A 21326-nucleotide genomic window follows, 5' to 3' on the forward strand; every position below is an offset into this window, starting at 1 on the left:
GCAATACTGGGAGCTTCCGCTACAAACAAGCTTAAAATATAGACTTCTTTAATTTTTGTCAATACAAGAGGGACATTACAGACGAGCAGTATGGAGGTATTTGGATGTTTTTTGGTGTGTCTTTTTTATTGTTTTTTTGCTCCTTCTTTTAATTGTTTTTTGTTTTTATGCTGTTTTATGCTGTTCTTTAAAAAAAAAAAGTTTTGTCTTTATGTAAAGCACATTGTGTTGCCTTGGTATGAAATGTGCTATATAAATAAAGACCTTGCCTTGCCTTATGTACAGTATGTGAAACAGCAGTTATGGTCACTGTAGTCTAAGTGCATGAGTTTCCCATGAGGCTTTGCAATCCTACATCAGTTGCTGCATGTGTTCTTTCTCTCTCCTAACTCACCTTCACACCTGGCGCTGGTTCACACAGCAGCTAACTGTGGTAAATTAGACCCGTTACAACGTATAGGAGATCACAGACACACAAAAAAAAGAGAAAAAATCTCAGTATGGAGAGCTCCACTTCATCACTTCCAAGTTAGTGCTGGCAGCTCAGTGAACAACCATCAGTGTTTATGTGTGTGTGTGTGGGACTCATAATGATTTCGCTTTAGTACACTCCTTTATGTTATGTTGTTGCGTACTGTTCACTGCACACCACAGGTTTAATGATTCGACAGCTGTGCCGTATCTGGCCCTCTGACTGCGCGCCGCTATTGATGGACATGAAATACTGGAATAATTACTCAATGTTCGTGTCAAGTGTCAACTGGAATGTAAAGAAAATCTCATTCTTCAAACAGTCGGGGGGCCGTATATGAAAGAAGTCTGCAGCCGCTCTCCTTCTGCCTTTGTTTTAGTCTAAAAAAACTCAGACCGGTGCAGAAGTGCATCGATGACCCTGGCACACGTCAGAGCCGCCACGAGGTCACAGCATAATACAGAACTCCTGCCTTGCATTCAACTGCCTTTTTTTGTGTTTTATTTCACATGATGGGTCCCGATCTTTCAGCCGCGGCTCGTCCAGGAAATGCCTTTTTGTTTAATATAATTTTTATAAAGCTGGGACTTGTTTGTCGCAGAGGTCTGGATATTTTTAGGGGTATGTCGTTTTCTCCTCGTCCACTGCGTGACAGCTAACATGACCACAGAAGTACGTTGTGAGCCATCACCGTCGGTCAGCGGAGGAGTACTCAAAAGATATAGTGGCTGGCTGTGATGCGCCACAATTGAGGGAGTTTAATGTTCTTTAAAGAGAAATGACTCGCTTTTCTGCAGCATTGACCAGCACTGACGCCTGGAAAATAGGACAGTGGTATAGAGTAAAGTATTCTGCTGGGAGGGCAGGCGATGTCTCTGCATGTGCTGATGTCCTCCTCTATGATAAAGCAGATGGCAGAGACAAACTTTACAGTAAACGTTCTGCTTAGGGCACATTTTTAGTTATATTTCTGTTTTATGCATCTTTCAGGACTCTGGGGGAACAGCTTTTGTTATGACTGTACAGGCCGTGGCTACTGTACAAGAGCCAGCTACTGTACTGTAATACTACTGCCATGTCTTACTCCGCTGTCCAAGGCCTTTTTCTTGGATGGACATGTGCCATCGGAGAGGAGCCCGGGTCGAGACGAAGCTGGTCAGACACATGGAAAACAACACGGCGTTGGTGCGACGGCCAAAAAGACCCATCAGTTAAGGTAAACTCACCCCAAAACACAAGGTCATAGTTGCCAAGAGGAATTGGCATCTATGACCCTTTCCTGTTGTTAAAACAAACGCAAAAAGACACTTGGGCAGTTGCCACTTGGCTCTAATGGCCTCAATGTGGATGCCAGTGACAAAAGATTTGAGCAAGAAGCGCCCGGCCTGCCTTCTCTGTAAGAAACCCAAAGAGGGCAGAGTCACTTCTGAAGGTTTTCACAGAGGGGATTGTTGATATATCATTCACAGCCTGATTAATATAACATTTTATCCCTAAAAACATGGAGAAATTGGATTTTTTAGGGCTGGTGACAGTATTTTCTCATTTACAGAGTGATAAAAAGAGATATCCAAAATCCTTCTCTGTAAAAACTTCTGACTCTAACATGTCAACAAAATAAAACTAGAATTTTGAAAGTAGCTTTATCCATTTTTCAGATTTCGGTTCTGGAAATGTATGCAAAATAGCGCATATTTCATCAGCTATTGCGTCATTTACATATTTAAACATAAAATCTGACAAAACTTGTAATACGAAAAATATTTGTCTTAATGTGAGTAATAAACTTGGGAAGTTTCATGGTGATATCTGTTATTTAAAATGTTTTACCCTATTCACCTGTAGTGTTTTCCCCTTAAGCGTATTCTGTGAGGATTGACAAAAAAGTCAGAGCCTGCAGACTAAACACTGTTCCTGCTTAAGTAAGTTGGCTGACTAAATCCTCCGTAAAACGCCAGAAACTGTCAGAAACTGGGAAAATATGTAACAGTCCAACAAAAAAAAAAAAAAAAGGCGGTGGATGTGCGTAGTCCCAACAGGTTATCAGACCACTGCAGGGCCAGAGATGACACTGAGCTGGCTCGGCGAAGGAAGAGGCCATTTTCTTGGAGTGACAAATATCTGGAGGAGTACAAACAGAGAGCAGAGCCCCTGTTGGGAGAACGCCTGAGCTTTGTCTTTGTCACACTATGTGACACAGACTCACAGCACCACCGCTCCCTGAGGTGTATGTGTGCTTATGTGTACATGTGCGTGAACGGAGCGAGCGAAATGTCTGCACACAACACACAACTGGAAGACCACAATCTCCCGCCCTCACGTCTCTGTGCTCTGCCTCTTCTCTATCTCAGCTCTCCTGGCGTCACAGCGCTCGTGGGGGGTTGAAAACATGTGAAAGAGACCAGAACCCCAAACTTTTTTTTTTTTGAACACAATTGAAAACATAGGAAGTGAAGGATTTGCAGCGCGCCTGGTGGTTTCATATATGGGACTTTGCTGATAAATCAGTCAGGGTGCCAAGCAACAGCAGGTCGAACAAGATTGAGCCTGGGTGAGCCAAGGACAGATACAACTGGGCCCTTTTTTTTTTCTTTTTTTTTATGGCAGCGGCTGGTATAGGGGAGAGCGACTCGGAGCGAGGTGAGGTGAGGGAACGCTGGCTCCACAGTACTGCTTTGAGCCGGCGAAGATTAATGTAGGCTCTCTGGAGCAAAGGCAACATCCAGAGCCTTAATAAGGTACAAACAATCGGTTCCACTCCACTGGCTTCCCAGGGAAAACTATTGTTGTGCCACATTGTTTCTTGGTGAAGCTCCTCGGAGACACACGGAGGGGCCGACCGACTGCAAGCATGTGACTGTCTCCATTACAGCCGAGGAGGGAGAACTCACTGTAGACCTGTGTTTGTCTGTGTCAGGGTGAAGGTTGTGCTCACACCTGACACCACTTTCCCTCCCCTTCACCCCCTTCTCCTCCATTTAAATCCAAACTCTTTGTCAGCCCATGCACTCACCTCAACTCCCTGCACTTTCAACTTCATGTGATCCTCCCGTGTGGTCTTCCCGTCTTTCCTCTTCTTCCAGCAGTAGCCATCCTTCCTGTACTTCACCTTCTTCCTATTGTACAGTATCATCGACCCATTCTGCGGCCTGGATCCGTGGAGACAGGACACAGAGAGACGGGGAGAGAGAGACAGAGGGGAGGGAGGGAGAGAGGGGAGGGAGAGAAGCAAAAGACAGAAAAGATGAGATGAGATGAGAAGAATTTTTTCAGGCAAAGCTGCAGCACAGCTCGGGGACTCATTTTAGAGATGTACAAAGAGGCCCGACACGAGTCTGCGCCAGGCAGAAAATGCACCAGTGACTTAGATGACAAGACTTCTTTATGGTGTTTTTTCAGCATTGGTATGCACAGTTTGACAATGAACAAAGCACCCTTCAACATACATTTCTCCCAATGAGAAGTGTGTGTGTGTGTATATGTGTGTGTGTGTGTGTGTGTGCGTGTGTGTGTGTGTGTGTGTAAAGTGACACTTCTTCTACTCACAGAGTAAATTACATAAAGGCCAGTGTGAAAGACAAGCAGTGTGGAGGTGTGTGGAGAGAGAGAGAGAGAGAGAGAGAGAATGGTGGGCTCTTCCTTCCTTGTCTCTCATTCATCCAACTTAAATGAGTAGTGGTGTTGGAAGTCCCTTGGGGGGGGGGGGGGGGTAAGAGAAGATCCTCCCTCACACTCCATTCATAATTCATCCTCCCTCCACCACCAGACCACAGCCTGTAGGCTCATAATGATATAATGTAACTATTTGATGATAATCTGCCTTTCCACTTCGATTTGTAACAGAAGCATTTTACTTTGCTCAGAGTTAAACATGAACGGAAAGTGCAGAATGAAACATTTACGAGTTACTCAACAATTAGTTGGCGCCGGTTAAACCTAGTTTTGTACTGTATGTGTGTTAGGGATGTCACAATGACTTGTTTTCACAATTAATCGTGGTTTTAAACGCCACAATTAATTGATTGTAAAGATTCCTACAGTAAATACCGCCGCTTTCCGAAAAAGATCATCGGAAGCATATTGGCCAAAGTAAAGGAAGATGCACAGATACTGGTCCATTTCTCTAACGTAACACTGAATTGGTGGGAATTTAAATGTTAGCGTGTCATTTGTAATTTTAAAAAATGATTTAAATAAACTTAAACAATTGGTACAGATGGCAATTAATGACTTATATGTTATATTTCAAACACTTCCCCCGGGGGATTAATAACTGGTCCCATATTTAGAGATTAGTAATGTAATTATATTTTTGACTATATTTGATTTTACACATTCTTAATGTTGTGAAATGTATTAATGCATAATAATCTTGATGATCGTAACACCATGATTATTTCTCTGACAACAATCGCACTAAGAAAATCTATAATCGTGACATCCCTAATGTGTGTATTTGTATTTGTGTGTCTGTGTCTGTGTCTGTGTCTGTGTTGTGTAGGGGCGACAGTATGTATCATCATACACATGCCACACTGCACCTCGGTTTCTGTTTGCAAGACACACACACACGCGCGCGCGCTGCACACATCTGCTATGATTTGGAGCTCTCCCAAATGAGAACAGGTTTGCCTCAGTGTTCGCTGCCTCACAGTGAATGAGTGGGAAAGCCACCTGCCCAAGCTGTTGAGGAGGCAGTGTAACCGTTGAGGGCGGCTTAACCATCCAGTCAGCTGGTGAACCTCGTTAGCCCTGTGTTCACTGCTCACACACACACACACACACACATACACACATGGGCGCATAGCAAACACAATGACACAAACATATACAACTAGAAACTGAAGGAAGGAAAGAAAAAAAAAACTCTCATCAAAGCAAAAAGAACAAAAAAGTAAGTCGTGTCGATTCCCGACAATATCCGAAATAAGAAAAAACCCGTCGGTTGTTTTGCATTGTTTTGTTGTTTATTGTTAATTCTCTTTTTTTTTTCTCTTTCTTTTTTCACAAGGTTTATTTATAACGCTGCATGCATCATTTTGCAGGGGCTGCCTTTGGGGGCCCAGGGCGCGTGTTTATCTTGGTATCACTCATCAATCATTTTCCCCGGCCCCGGATCTCAGGGGCCAGCGGGGGGAGGGAGGGGGTGAGGGAGGGGGAGGGGTCCCAGCAGTCCCCCCTCTGTGGCCCCTGACAGCACCTTCTAATGAGAGACGCCATTCACACGCTGACGTGCTCAAATCCTCGCTGAGATCCCTTCTTCCCTCCTCTCCTCTCCCTCCCTGGCGCTGCAGCCGCCTCTTCTCGCCGTCAGTCAACTCCAAGCTGTGCACCGGGGAACGTCTTTGTCTCCTCCTCCTCTCCTTCTCTCTCTCTCTCTCCCTCTTTCTCTCTCTCTTGTTTCATCTGTCTCAGGATCCCTCTCCACTCTCCCACAACTCCCTCTCTCTCTTTCTCTCTCCTCTCTCTCGCTGCCCTCTCTTGTTTCACACTCAGCATACTTTGCAGAAAACAACTAGGATGAGAGGAGAGGAGAGGAGAGGACAGAAGGAGAGGAGAGGAGAGGAGAGGAGAGGAGAGGAGAGGAGAGGAGAGGAGAGGAGAGGAAAGGAAAGGAAAGGAAAGGAAAGGAAAGGAAAGGAAAGGAAAGGAAAGGAGAGGAGAGGAGAGGAGAGGAGAAGAGAGGAGGAAAGGAAAGGAGAGGAGAGGACAGGAGAAAAGGAGAGGAGAGGAGAGGAGGAAAGGAAAGGAAAGGAAAGGAAAGGAAAGGAAAGGAAAGGAAAGGAAAGGAAAGGAAAGGAAAGGAAAGGAGAGGAGCGGAGAGGAAAGGAAAGGAAAAGAAAGGAAAGAAAAGGAGAGGAAAGGAGAGGAGGAAAAGAAAGGAGAGGAGAAGAGAGGAGAGGAGAGGAGAAAATGAAAGGAAAGGAGAGGACAGGAGGAGATAGAAGAGGAGTAGATAGGAGAGGAGAAGAAAACACGAAGAGAAGAAAACACAAAGAGAGGAGAGGAGAGGAAAGGAAAGCAAAGGAAAGGAGAGGAGAGGAGAGGAGAGGAGAGGAGAGGAGAGGAGAGGAGAGGAGAGGAGAGGAGAGGAGAGGAGAGGAGAGGAGAGGAGAGGAGAGGAGAGGAGAGGAGAGGAGAGGAGAGGAGAGGAGAGGAGAGGAGAGGAGGAGAGAGGAGGAGAGGAGAGGAGAGCGTCTCTCGCTGCCCTCTCTTGTTTCGCACTCAGCATACTTTGCAGAAAACAACTATTAAACAGACATTTTTATTGGTCAGTTTGAGGAGTGGGGAACTGCTCAACTGCGGCTGCACGCGATATACACAAAGTATAAATTGTGCTCTCGTTTACAGCGTCTGTAATGTCAGCCGTCGTCATGGAGGCGTGATCATAAACGGGCGCTCGTGGACCACCGAGAAACTTTTTGCAGATTGCTGCAATCTCCAACGTGTACTGTACTACTTCTGCAGATTTGCATCCCGCCGAATGTCATTTGAAGGACACTCATTTGACATGCCTACATCAGCACTCGGTATCAATCAAAACAGTGGAATGGGCCCTCGCTCCTCCGACAGTGTGATCCTATTATTTGTTTCAATATCATCCTGGGTTTTGTCCTTCAGAAGAAGAAGAGGAGGAGTGTGTGCTTCTTAAAATGTAGCCCCCCTTGCGTGAGACAAAAAAGATGGGCGCGGATGAGATAAGGCAGAAAATCAAATGACACAGGGCTATCTGATCTCCTCCAGAGCACTGGAAATTGGGGTGAGCCTTCGGTGTCAGAGGCTCCACGCCGTATTTATCAGCTTGGCGCAAAAACGTATTCACTCAGCTATTTTTGAGAGACTGTTAGGTAGATGCTATTTTCAATTCAAGGCACTTTGGACCCAGAGGAGAGAGCCGAGGCACCCACTCTGGAGTAGGTCTGAGGCAGAGACCAATCTAAAATGCATGCTTAGGTAACATAATGTGTCTCCTCTCTTCTCCCTCCTGCTGCTGTCTCTCTCTTGCTCTTTTTCTCCCTCTTCCTCCCACTCATCTCCTACCACTGTATACTTAGGCGTTTCAATTAATTTTATCAGAATTATACATATTTATATACGAGGGGAAAAGCTAACTGCTCTGTTATCAAAGAAGCGTGACAGGAGGCCCTCTGTCTCAGATGCCTAAATGTGGCAGATTAATATGGAAATACAGGCTTCTGACAAAGTGCACACACATGCTCCGGAGCCGCCGCCGCCGCCGCCTTTCTCCTCTTTGGAGTTTGCAGCGATAATAAGCTTTACCCTCAGGGTGGTGTTAGTGCCTTGTCCAGTCCTTTAGGAATCATTCATTTACCGAGGTAATGGCATTCGCTCAATCAGATTTGTTCATTTGAAAAAAGTGCAGGGGAGGGTGGAGGGGTTTATGAGGCTGGTGTGACGTGTTCGGCATGGGTAACAGCAGCTCTGGCTCTGGCCCATAGACAAGACAGGAGAACCGTCTACAGCACCTATAGGCGCCAGCAGCAGAGAGAAGGAGGGAAAGAGCTAAAAACGGGCAGACAGACAGAGAGAGACAAATCTGAGCGAGCGTTAGAGAATCTCCTTTTCTATTTTTTTTCCAGCAGGGATCAGTGGGGAGAATCCACAGCTCTGATGAATCATCTTAAAAAAAAAACCTAAAAATGTTCTGAGCAAAACACAGTTGATGGAAACTGAAACGCTCCTCTGACCTGACGAAACTAAAATTATATATATGAGCACGAACACCGGCAGGCTTATTATTGTCTGAGTCTTTGGGAAACCATTTGTAACATTAAAAAAAAGGAGGAGAAATCAAACATGTGCTCGATATATCGCTAAGAACACATGAAATAAGCCACTACTGTATTACACACACTCGAAACTACTCAACTGCATCAAGTGTACTCAAGTGGAAGACAAGCATACAACAGTTTAATTGGCTTTCCAGCTCATAATGGTGTAAATTCTGTGTTGCTGTATGTATTCTTATCAAAAGGAGTTACAGATAATGAAATATTTCAGTGTCGGTGAACCAATGTGGCAGTAATAGCCCCCCTCCTCTATTCCCCACGATGCCCTGGGTGTGATTAATACCATACACAGTGTTTTTCTACCTAGCAAAGGAGAGAAAGGAGGGGAGAGGAGAGGAGGGGACAGGAGGGGAGAGGAAAGCAGTGAAGAGAAGAGGAGGAGAGGAGAGGAGAGGAGCGAATAGAAGAGGACAGGAGAAGAGGAAAGGAAAGGAGAGGACATGAGGAGGGCAGAGGAGAGCAGCGAAGAGAAGAGGACAGGAGAGGAGAGGAGGAAAGGAGAGGAGAGGAGAGGACAGGAGGAGGGGAGAGGAGACGAGTAAAGAGAAGAGGAGAGGAGAGGAGAGAAGGACATGAGGAGAGGAGGGGAGAGCAGCGAAGATAAGAGAAGAAAAGAGGAGGAGAGGAGAGGAGAAGAGAGGAAGGGAAAGGAAAGGAGAGGACAAGAGGAGAGCAGCGAAGAGGAGAGGAGAGGAGAGGACACAAGGAGAGGAGAGGAGAGGAGAGGAGAGGAGAGGAGGGGAGAGCAGCGAAGAGAAGAAAAGAGGACAAGAGGAGAGGAGAGGACATGAGGAGGAGAGAGGAGAGGAGAGGAGAGGAGAGGAGAGGAGAGGAGAGGAGAGGAGAGGAGAGGAGAGGACAGGAGAAGACAGGAGAGGACAGGAGAGGAGAAGAGCAGAGGAGAGGAGAGGAGAGGAGAGGAGAGGAGAGGAGAGGAGAGGAGAGGAGAGGAGAGGAGAGGAGAGGAGAGGAGAGGAGAGGAGAGGAGGCTTTGAAGATCGGAGGGTGAGCTGGTCGGGGCCTGAAGTGGCGCAGGAGGGAGGCAACACCTGCTGTTCTCAATTACCCATCAGAGCCTTCAGCCATCACAGCCTTTACCCCACTGTGTCAACAGCCACACTCACACCTACTACTCATCCAAACTACGTCCGCACACAAACACACATACACACACACAGAGAGACACACTAAATTTTATGTCACACACACACACACTGACCCTATTAAGTATAAATATGAGGCACAAATATGCCCCTGGGCAACACACACATGTACACACACACAAACATACACACATAAGTTTCTAGTAACCCTGTTGCTCCATCGAGGGATAACATTAATAGCAGGAAGAGTGACAGAACATCAATAACACACTGATGCTGGTCATTACCGCTTCTGTCAATCACAGGTAAAACATAGGTCACATGTGTTAAAACACCAACACACATACAGTAGTACAGTACAACGGCACACACACACACACGCACACATCTGGAGCTGTTGACGCCGAGCAGAGGTGTTTCTTATGTGTAATGTAATTATACTTCAAGCGACGACGGCGGCGGCTTTATTAGATGGCCGCCGTCTCTCTCTGAGCTGAGCTGAGCTGAGGATGTGTGAGCAGAAAAGGTGCTGGCTCCGCGTTGGGAGACTCCGTATCTTGAACGCATCACGTGCAATTGATGACTCGCAGATAAGCCGCTCCCTTCAACCCCTGCCAAAGAATGCATCAGGAAGTGGGGCGTTCGCTAAAACTACTTTAAATGTAAATCTGCCACGGCCTCAGTATTGAGATTCATCGTCTGCGCCGTTCTCCGAAACCCCCCACCCCCCCAACCAGCCCTCGCCAACTCCCTTCACCTCCGGCATCCCAGTGTTCGTATGTCGAGACGCCGCGGGTCGCGCTCCTCCTTGACTGCCAATGAGGCCTCGGCGCTCGGTCACTGTTGGCGCTGCACAGTTCTTCCTGAGTGGCCGCGGCCTTCAACCAGGAATGCTTAATTATGTATGGTAATTATGGGAGTGAGGGGGCGGTGTTGTTGTTGTTGTTGTTGTTGTGGGTCAGTCAGTCAGCTGGAGCAAGTTACGTCACGTCTTGTGAATGACTTTGCAGCATCTCTCTCATCTTTTGGCAACCCTTTAAAGCCCCAGTGTGTAACTTATTTGGCTTTTTATGAGCAAAAATCAAATATTGCTTTCATAAATACGTATTTCACTGAAGTGGAATCACACCCGCATACAAATGAAAGCTTTCTCGTACCTTAGAATGAGTTGTTACAAGTCGTTACAAATACATAAGTGGGCGACGCACCGAACCGAGGCGGCCATGTTGCATCGCCATTTTTTACGTTCAGTGGCAGCGTGACCGTAGGTAACCACGGAAACTCAGCGGAGCTGTCGGCTCGGGGAGAAAGTTTTCCAGGTAGCGCCTGTTAAAACTGTCACCACTGTGTAGTGTGAGGAAGGACGGAGGCACTGGTGTTGCATTCAGGTGCAGTCAGGCAGATGGCCGGATGTCATTTTACTCCACGAGAGAAAGACGGTAAAACGTGGGTCAGGTAAACAATACGACATCACTATGACAACATATTGTCACGCCTGTATTGTTTTGTCTCGTGCTGGCGGACCACTTGTTTACATAGACGCTTGTTTATCCTGTTACATGCAGTGTCTGTTGTCTGTCTGACGTCTGCCCGATTTCACGTGAATGCAACATCAAGAATACGTTCCGATATGCAATCGCACCGCTAGATGGGGGGTAATTCCTACATATTATACCTTTAATTATATTTGGTAATTATGGGAGTGAGGGGCGGTGTTGTTACGTCACGTCTTGTGAATGACTTTGCAGCATCTCCCTCCGTCTCCATAACAAGTGAACACGGGATACGAACCGTCTTCTATAAAAGCGGAAACGAGACAAGTGTTAAAGACGACTAAAGAGAGGAAACAGTCTGACTGAAGTGAATCATGAAGTTTGCCAAACACACTATCATGTGCTGATCTCCTAGGCTGTACAGATGGAGCGCAATGTTTGTTTACCCAATGCGTTCCACTAAATACAACAGTAATGATGAGAGGCTACTAGCCGCGGCCCCTGGAGTTGTAATTCAGGAAAGGGAGACAGATCGTGTGTGCTACCCCTCCCACCACCACCCCCCAACCCCTCTTTCCCTCTATCTGCACTGCTGGTGATTGCCACAGAAACCCAGGCCCAGGCTGTGGCCTTCCAGCACAAAACAGATGTTCCCCCCCGCACTTATCTCAATGAAAAAATCACAGACAATTTACAAAGAATATAAATTACGGGTTGTAGCTACACAACATCAGTGTCTCTGTCCCTATAAGACCTTGTAAAGAGGATAAGGGTGAATTGGTGTGGGAGGACGGGTGGATTGTTGGGGTTGTGTGTGTGTGTGTGTGTGTGTGTGTGTGTGTGTGTGGGGTGGGAGGGGGGGACAACATAAGGCGGATGGAAGCAGTAGGGGAGGAGGAGGGTGGTGTTGCTCTTATCTGGTCCACAGCAGCCCGGCAGAATGAGAGGGAGGCTGGTGACTGGCGGTGATGCTGCACTGATAGCACTAAGCCGGTTTCATGCACATTTCAGGGAGGCTGCCATCACTACTCAGACTTAAAACTCTCTCAGCCGCCACAGCCGCCAGTGGATGAGGTTGGGACATTATTTACAAATAGCCATGTCATACACTGGTTATACTGCTCCATTCCCTGTGTCGACACACACACAAACACACACACATACACATAACTGTAGCAGTGGGGGCTAATGTGCAGCTTTGATGTACAGCTTAGGTGACACGGAGTTTGAATTTCAGTGCTTGTAAGGTTTTGGCTGTCAAGACATTTCTTATTCATTTGAAACACACTCTGTTGCTGTTTGTGTTGGAGCCCATATATAATATGTTTAACCGTTGATCACTTTCAACTGTTTGCTCAAAAGGCTTCCGACGTCATGTTCGCGGTGAATGCTATTTTCAGCCTTTTAGTCCGTGCGCATATGTTTACTTGGAAACAGCGACTACAGAGACGATGATTCACACCTCACATCCTCGCCGCTAATCTCCTCCAATCATCCACGGTCGCGTCTCAGCGCGTTGTAAATAAAAAAAGGCCGCTATCAGAAGAACAGAGCTTCTCTATGGCCGCGGTCCTGCTGACAACTACATGCTGCGTGCATGTGTAAGACTTAAGTCCTGCAGCACTGCCTTATTATGACACTTTGTAAAGAGGATGCTTTTTGTACTTTCAATAATGCATGGGCAGCAGGGAATTGCATACAGCCTTATTTTATGTCATGGGGTAGAATTGCTGTTTTAGCAGCTTACATCCTCCCCTGGTAAGAAAAAATACTAATGCAATTAAATCTAAGTCGAAGTAGACTGCAGCAGGAAAAGGTCAGGTTTTCATTATTAGTAACTACAAGCTTGCTTTCTACAAAAACAAGAAGCAGGAGAATTAAGCCACCAAGTTAATGATGTGGTCACATATTTTCAAGAGTCCAATTCAGATGGAGGATGGAAGATATTTTTTCTCTTTATTGGTGTCCTATTATGCAAAACATTCAACAATAACATGAACGTACGTTGCTGGTGGGTTTTTTATTCTTTTTCTTTTTCTTTATATATCTTTTTATTCCACTTTGAGTCACAAAGATTTATTTTGCAAGTCAATGGTATATAAGTGTTTTTTCTTCCCCCCATCCCCAACCCCACCCAATAATACCCTTACAGACAAGTAAGTTACCGACAAATTCATATCAGCAGAGAAAAGAAAAGAAAAAATTTAATAAATATGTATATACATGGTAAACCAAAACAGGAAAGAGATAATAATAATAATAATAATAATAATAATAATAATAATAATAATAATAATAATAATAATAATAATAAAAGAAAAAGAGAAAAAAAAAAGAAAAAGAAAAAAAAACATAAATCTGGTGGTTTTTTATGATGAGGGTGTAAAACGCAGCCAGGAAATAAAAAGAAAAGGACAGTTAAGAGGAGAAAGTGTAAAAGAAAACACATTGTCATGAATGTGTGCTTTATTATTATTGTTAACGTTTGTTATTATTCACCACTATCCATGCATTGTGTGTACAGATACCACACTTCAACTTTATAAAAGTGGAGTGGATGAAAAGCGGATCTCAAGAGGACCTTGAAGTCCAGCAGCTACAGTGAGGACAGAAGTCTGTCTCCCTCCTCCAGAGACCGGGACAGACCGGATGGGACAAGGACAGACCGTCCTCCCCCCCATCATGCCTCATGCCAGACTGAGCTTATGGATCACCTGGACATGGTCCTCCTTGTCTCCCCCTCCAGAGCAGTTCAGTGCCACCACAGTGCCACTGACCTTCCCCTATTGATCCTTCTCCCCTCCTCCCCCCCTCGGTGACGGAGCACAGCTAAGGCCAGCTATTGAACCACTTATGATTAATTCACAAATCCTGCCTTGTCCACAAAAAAGGTAAAAGAACAAAGCACAAGCAGTAGAAACAACTGGAAAAGAGAGAAGGATAAGGAGCCAGAGAGGTCAAAAAAACCCTCCACTTTTTAAAGTGAGACAGAAGTACAGAGTTAGAAGTGCTGCTTTACAAGCTGACCAAGCTATAAAGCCCCACTCAGAGTCCCTTCTGTCACAAAAAAAACGACAGCACAGTGATAGAAGCGGGGCGTGGAGGGGCTGAAAAGAGGGAGTGATGAAGAAAGGAGTGAGAAAAGGGAGAGAGACAGATAGGAAAACGGAGAGAAATAAAAGAAGAAGCTATTCTTCCTCTCCCTGCTCCTATTCCTTGGTCCTATTTTAGTCATGAGGATAGACCAGTGAGGGCGAGAGGTTGAAATTGAGCTGCAACTCTATCTGTGTGCTGGAGCGAATCAGAAAGTCTATCCCACCTTTCACCTGGGAATCACAGCTCTCTCTCTCCGTGTGCCCCTGTCTGGTCACCATACCAACCACAGCCAGGCATCATGGGATTAATTGGAGCCCAGGGCTCAGCCGCAGCTCAGGCAGCAGATAGAGAGCGAGAAGGACGGGGCGAGAAGGACGGACATCAGCCGTGGTCAAGTGATGGTGGCCATGCAGATCAAATCGAATTTCAGGCATTGCTTGCATTACAGAGCTTATACGGTCTCCAAGGTAACGCTAAACATAGTCTGGACCGAGAGCCGCCTCCACAGCAATGCCCCGATTGGATTCTAGGATGAAGTTCACGGTATATAGTGTCGCTACGGCTTTCTTCTCTGATCCCCGAGTGTGTTGTGAGGATTTCAGACAAACACTGACGCGCTGGGATTCGCCTCCATAAACACAACCCATGCCAGAGAGTTGTTGAGTACACACACAGAGCATCCACAGTCGCTCACAGTCCTGATATGAATTAAAATGAAAACGACAGGTGCAGATGAGTCAATACAGAGTCACGCTCCCCCCCCGGTAGCTTCGAGTGGTCAAACAAAAATGTTTTAATTGAATTTCTTTGCAGGACTTCTGCTGATTCATTGTGAAACACTGTCAATAAAAAAAACAAAACCGCTGGAAGATATTAAAAATCTATTTACTTGGGAAAAATAAAGGTGTCAGTGGTTACAAACCGCAGTGATGTGTCGTTGATGGAAACTCTTCTCAGCGACGGAACAAATCAAATAATAACACACGCTGTTTACGCGCGGCAATTAAAAGTTAATACTCGCTGGAAGTATTCTTCATAAATGCAGTCAATTCTCTCTGTAATCAGTTAATTTATTGATCATCAAACTCGGCTTTGACCGGGCCCCTGCACCACTGCAGAGCAGCGTGTGGGACAAATCAGCGCGATCCAACTTTTCTACAAAAACAGATTAAAGCCGGCTCAGCTGGCCAAAAGATCAGACTGTGGTGGTTATTGGGAACCTTCCAGCTGTGAATGTGTGCAACTGTGTCAGTGTGGAGCGAGGCTCAGCGAGCGTACTGTACCCCGGTTAAACAAAGTAGAGAGCAAAAAACAGACAAAAGACGAAAAACATACTGGCCTGTTCTTCTTTTGCTGATAATTAAAACAAGATTTGCTTTTACTCTGAAGTGAAGATGCTGACCACTGACCACTGACCAGAAAACTCTGTATCGTAAGCACATCTGTTACAGTTATTATGGCAATGGATGTAGGGACACAAGATAATCCTTATGGAACTGCATGAATGTGGCGGATTCAACTGAGCGGAGCTGGAAAAAAAATGAAAAAAAATGAAAAAATGAATCTCAGCGGTCGGGTTTGTGAACATGACAATATTTGTCTCCGACAATGCAGATATGAAAGCAGAGAGTCTGGCTTAGATGGTTTTCTAATGTGTGTTTGTAAGGCAAAGCTAAAGTAAATATTACACAAAAATAAAAGACTGTAAGGTTTGTGCAATATGAATCTGAAGTGTTTTTATTTCCTTTCTGAAGATTCTCTTCCTGTCTTCTGCTGATGTAATAGCAAACATCATTTTCTATCAATAAAGCTGTATCGCTTTGCTTTGCATTCATGCAAAGTACGGCTTAATGTTAACTCTAGCAACTTAAATGCCTGTAAGATAGCTAGCTTGCAAATTATGTAACGTTGAGCTAATGTTATCAACGTTAAATATTTTGACAAGTGTGGCAGGTCTGCATTACTCTTCTTCCTCCTCTCTTGCTCAGCAGACTAAAATGCTGCCGCGCTCCTGCTCTTAGCACTGAAGGGGCACAATTAAACTCACAAGCGTCGACACTTTTTTGCATAGTTTACAGCGACAAATCATACCGGCGCGGCGCGATGTCAAAACGCACAACGCTCGCAGGTTGGCAGGTTCTGCGAGTGAGAATAATCTGCACGAGAACAGAGGGAAAACAGGAGATGAAAGGATAGGATGAGGATGAGAGGGTGTAGGTAGGATGTAGGATATAGGATGTAGGATGTAGGATAGGATGCAGGATGTGTTGATCAAGTCGTCTCACGGGGTCCAACGCTCTCTCACACTCTATTTCTCTGGGTGTGTTTGTATGTGGCGACCTCGTGGCCTCGGCCCCTGGCTCGTGTCTGGATCACTCCCCTCTGTTTCTGATGCATCAGCTAAGGCCAGGACCTCACACACACACACACACACACACACACACACACACACACACACACACACACACACACACACACACTGGAACAGATGCAGCGTGACTGAGCAGTGTTGCATGAATCCTACTTTTCAATTTAGAACTTATAGGTGCCGTCCTCCGATGAGGGAATCATTTCGATAAGTGAATATTGATTAATATGATCAGTCTAATATCGGAAGCCGTGACTTCTTCACAATCCAGTCTCAAGAGAGATTTTTAAAGAGACACGGAGGAGTTTGTATTTGGTTATAAAAGAGTCTCACATTAATGTGGATGAATCTACGTTACCACTTGTTAATGGGTCCATTTTCTATAAATATATCATTTTGTCTTTATAGTTATTTTGATATTATTCGACTCTCCATATCCCACATCCTTACTTTTTTTTATGATTTCAATCTATGAATTTTTTGTACCTCATTTCGATTGTCTGTATTTGATACTGATCACTTTGTTCTCTATCTCCTCATTTTTGCTCATTTTGCTCATATAGCATTGATTATGTTTGCACTTTATCTCTTTTTTTTTCTTTTCTCTATGTTTATTTGTTAGCCTGAGAAATTAGTTTTGTTGTAATTAGTGACAGGGGCGGAACTTATGTACAAGCCAATCCGCTTCGTTCCCTCCTTGCACCATCGAATATAAATGTGTGCTAAATAAATAAACCTAACCTAAACCTACTGTAGTAGTCGGCTCGCCCAGCATTTCCTACTTTTTCGGTTTCCTGGACGCTGCCCGGCAGGTCATGGGAATAACGCCAACGGATCGCCATTTATGGTCGGAACTACGACGGTATCTGAACCTCCGACTTTAGTTATTGACTAATGAAAACATTCTTGGCAAATGCTTTCGCTTTCGTCCAAGAATTTCACCGTGCGCGCCGAGGCCCATGGGAAATGTAGTGTGAAAACACTTCCGCTTTCCGAAACGCCTCGTCGTCCCTTTAAATAAAGAACTGAGTGATGAATTGAGCAGTGATGGGAGAGAATATATTGTGGTTTTACTAAAGATACTAAATAACAAAATAGAGATTTGGGTTCTTCTTCCTCTGATTCACCTGGTTTGTTGTGTTGATCCTCTGGAGTCGACCAGCACTTGACCTACAGTAGCTAGAGGCTGTGCATTTGTAAAAGCTGAACTGGCCCCTTTGTCTGTGTTTCTGATCAATCTGAATATCTGGCTCCATAACTCTGCATGTCCTCACTGTGAACTTCTCTAATGGCTTGTGACCCATGACAGAAGGAACAGGCTCGTCAGACACAGCAAAGCAGAGATAAGTCAGCTCAAGTCTCCCGATCACGTACACCAACACTGATCGGCTTCACCCAGACAATGACAGACTGTGTGTGTGTGTGCGTGCTGTGTTTATCTACCGCCGCCGTCCATCGACAGACTTCCAAGCGCCATCTACATGCACATGTACACACACCTCTGAATACACTCATAAAGTAGTCAGCAAGGCACACCTCTAATCATGGCCACCTCTGCCTTCTCATTTTCCGAGTTCAGTGGCCCATGGAGCACCCACACACTAAATCACATCAACGCTCCCCTCCATAAATGATCCACACGCAGGCGTTCTCTCTGTCTTTTCTTCCTTCCCTCCTTTTATTTCTTTAAAAAACATGCCCCAGACAAACACACTCAACACACGCACGGACGCACATGCACACATATATTACTATACGGGGCCGAGCCAGTAGTAGGCATAGCTGTAATAAATCCCAACACAGCTCGGGGTGGGCTAAACACAGATGCATCGAGCGTCGAGCTACAGTATACCTTCCAAGAAACGGAAGAGGTGTAACCCTCCTGTTCCAAAAAGCATAAAATGTTTATCCTCAGTCTGGCACTCAGCGTTACTTTTACACACTTCCTGCAGCTGCATTTCCAAAAAAAAAAAAAAAACTCTGTCTGTCACGCGCTCCTATAGCTGATTGACTATTTCCCCCATATTTGACACACCAGTAAGTCTGCTCATCAGTCACCTCAGCAAGTAGAGGAGGGGTGAGGGTTGGGGAGGGGGAGGTGGAGGGGGAGGGGGGGTCAAGGCAACAGCCACAGCATGGCAAAGAGTTTGCTTCTGGCTCCGTGCCGCATATAGGGCCTGGCAAAGAGAGAGAGAGAGAGAGATGCGCTGGAGAATAAAAATTCATGTTTTATTCATCAATGTGGTACGTAGAGTTAGAAGTATAAACAACTTTACAACTCATCAGTCGCTCGTATTTCTTTCAAATGTCATATTCAGCGGGGATTTCTTCGAACAAATGATACGTGGGGGGAGGGGAGGGGCAGGGGGGGGCAGGGGGAGATCCACTATTGTCGCCCTGAGACCACAATGGATGTGTGTTATACAAAACTATGACATGGCACACATCCCTACTTCTGATCCAAGTCTCTGGGTCTGGCTTTTAGTTATAGATATATATATATACACACTCCCTCGTTCTCAAGTATGACAGGTTTGAGTATAAGCTCATCACAGATGCATGTTTTAGTTTTACTCTTCATTGTTTCATCTTTTCAACTTTGATTCAACAATTTCTTCACTTAATTCACCATTGTTTCAACAATTTTTTCAGCTCATTCATCTTCCAGCTTTCAGCATTCACCGGTATTTCCTTCAGGAAATGCATTCTCTAGTTTATTATATACTAATAGTAATAATAGTGTATTACATACACACTCCCTGGTTCTCAAGTATGACAGGTTTGAGTATAAGCTCATCACAGATGCATGTTTTAGTTTTACTCTTCAGATATTGTTTCATCTTTTCAACATTGATTCAACAATTTCTTCACTTAATTCAGCATTGTTTCAACCATTTATTCAGCTCATTCAGCTTCCAGCTTTCAGAATTAATTTTAATTCATTCAGAATTAATTATTTTTGGCTACATTTGTTAATTATTGGATACTTGTTTCTTTCTATGACTCTGAAATCATGAAGAGCTCTAATGGATATAATGGAAAATTGAATTAAAGGGTAGGCATCTATAAGCTGGATAGCTTCAGCCTACACCTTTTCGATCTATTTATGAACTAGTTGAACGAGTGATGGTATTATGGAAGGTTGACTGACTGTGATTGATGCTCAACTGTAAATAATTTTGTGTAAAGGATCGAATAAACTACTACTACTACTACTACACAGTATGTATACACACACTCCCTGGTTCTCAAGTGTGACAGGTTTGAGTATAAGCTCATCACAGATAGAAGCCATGATTTACATCACCGGCGCTGTAGAGAAATATATATGTAACGTTGCTGCATGTTTGTCAGCGCGTGAGTCTGCACTATGTATTTCTCAGAAAACTGGGTCATCCATGATAAAACACAGGGTTGAGAGAGAGACAGTCGGTCATTGCCACCGCCACGCCCCCACAAACACACACACCTACACACCTACACACAAACACACAAACACAGCAGTCAGTGGCTCCACCGTCCTGCTCTTGGAGGACAGCGAGACACGGATCTGGCCGGCGTTGCCACTGTGATAAACTACTTCTGGAAGCAATCATGCGAATTTACATCATCCCTTGACATTTAGCCTCAACTCTCCACACGCTATCAGTGTCGGGTGTCTTGTCTTTTGTGTGTGTTGGGTTGCATGCATGTACTGTATGTATGTGCGCACATGGGATTAAATATCTTTCCCTGACATTTAGCCTCGTTGTCCACATGGGGGGAAAAAAAGCAACATGGGAATGCCAATCTTGAATCCTGCAACATATTATTTTTGTGTGTGTCTCTCTCTGTGAGTGTGTTTATATATATATATATCTGTGTGTATCCATTTTTGTGCAACCGTGTCAGAATTGGAATACACAGTTATTAAGGGGGGGGGGGGCTGCCACTCATGTGTCTCTGGAGGGTGAGGAGAGACCAGACACCATATACTGTAGGAGGGAAGGAGAAAGGAGGGAAAAAGGCAGGAGTGAAGGGAGAAACGGAGAGAAGCACAACTAATGAAGGAGAGGAAGGGAGTGGTGAAAGTGTCAAGGCGCCCATTGTATTGCTGGGCAGCAGCAGTAAAGACAAGCTAGTGGCCTCTGCAACTTTAAGATTGCCATTAAACTCTCGCCTTACTTGTGTTTATGGTCGGCTTTGTGTGTCAGAGGAGAAGGGGATCGTAAAGCGCGGCTTTGTCTGTCTGCCATTGATTTATTTCCTTCGTTAGGGTGATGACACTGCCTGCTTATGATGTCCTAGCACAGACTGTAATTACAGAGCACTTCTGTCTTTATTGATGTCACTTTGTTAGTTTAATTACGCTATATTGGGTTTTAGAGTCGCAGCAAGAGCAAAGCTATGATGTAGGGCAAAAATCATCAATGGAACATCCTCTTTTGAAGATGTCGGGGGGGGGCAGAGAGTTGGGAGATAATTATTTCATAGACAGATATCTAACATAGACCCTACGCATCTCAACATCTACAAAGGCAAAGAAAAGGTAATCTGAAATTTAATGACTATTCCGTCTGTGTTATGACCAAAGTCAGAGGGAGGAGGCAGCGAGTGTGATGAGGGCCGTAATGGAAATGAAACACCTGGGTTCAACCTTGAGAGCGACTGTTTACGCGCCCAGTCCCCAGGTGCCGGGGTTGACTGAGAGTAGTGCAGTATGAGAACCAACAGTGTGTGTGTGTCTCTATGTGTGTGTCTGTGTGTGTGTATGTACAGTGTATATATATGATGGGATGGGACCCAGGGGGGAAGCGGTGCCATGTGAAGGTGACCCTCGAGTGGAAGAAGAGGAGGAGGGAGAGGCCACCTGCTTGCTAGCGGTGTGGCGAAACGAGGGTGACAGCCATCCACCTGTCTGAGAACACTCTCATCCCAGACCCCATCTGCCCACCCCCACCGCTACTGCCCCCCCACCCCCCCTGGGATATCTCCTCCCCAGGG

The 21326-nt window shown here is 45.2% G+C and overlaps 1 protein-coding gene across 5 annotated transcripts in view; it reads right to left on the minus strand.

Moving 5' to 3' along the window:
- camta1a (calmodulin binding transcription activator 1a) overlaps positions 1 to 21326 on the minus strand; it is a 372700-nt gene that overhangs the window by 163353 nt on the left and 188021 nt on the right. For all 5 annotated transcript variants that reach the window (XM_085782880.1, XM_085782882.1, XM_085782881.1 and 2 more), the window contains exon 5: positions 3486 to 3621. In XM_085782880.1, coding sequence (XP_085639006.1) covers positions 3486 to 3621 — 136 coding nt within the window. The remainder of the gene's footprint in view (positions 1 to 3485; positions 3622 to 21326) is intronic.

This window comes from Trachurus japonicus, chromosome 7 (assembly GCF_045865225.1).
Source record: "Trachurus japonicus isolate A0001 chromosome 7, Traja_1.0".
Taxonomy (NCBI): Eukaryota; Metazoa; Chordata; class Actinopteri; order Carangiformes; family Carangidae; genus Trachurus; species Trachurus japonicus.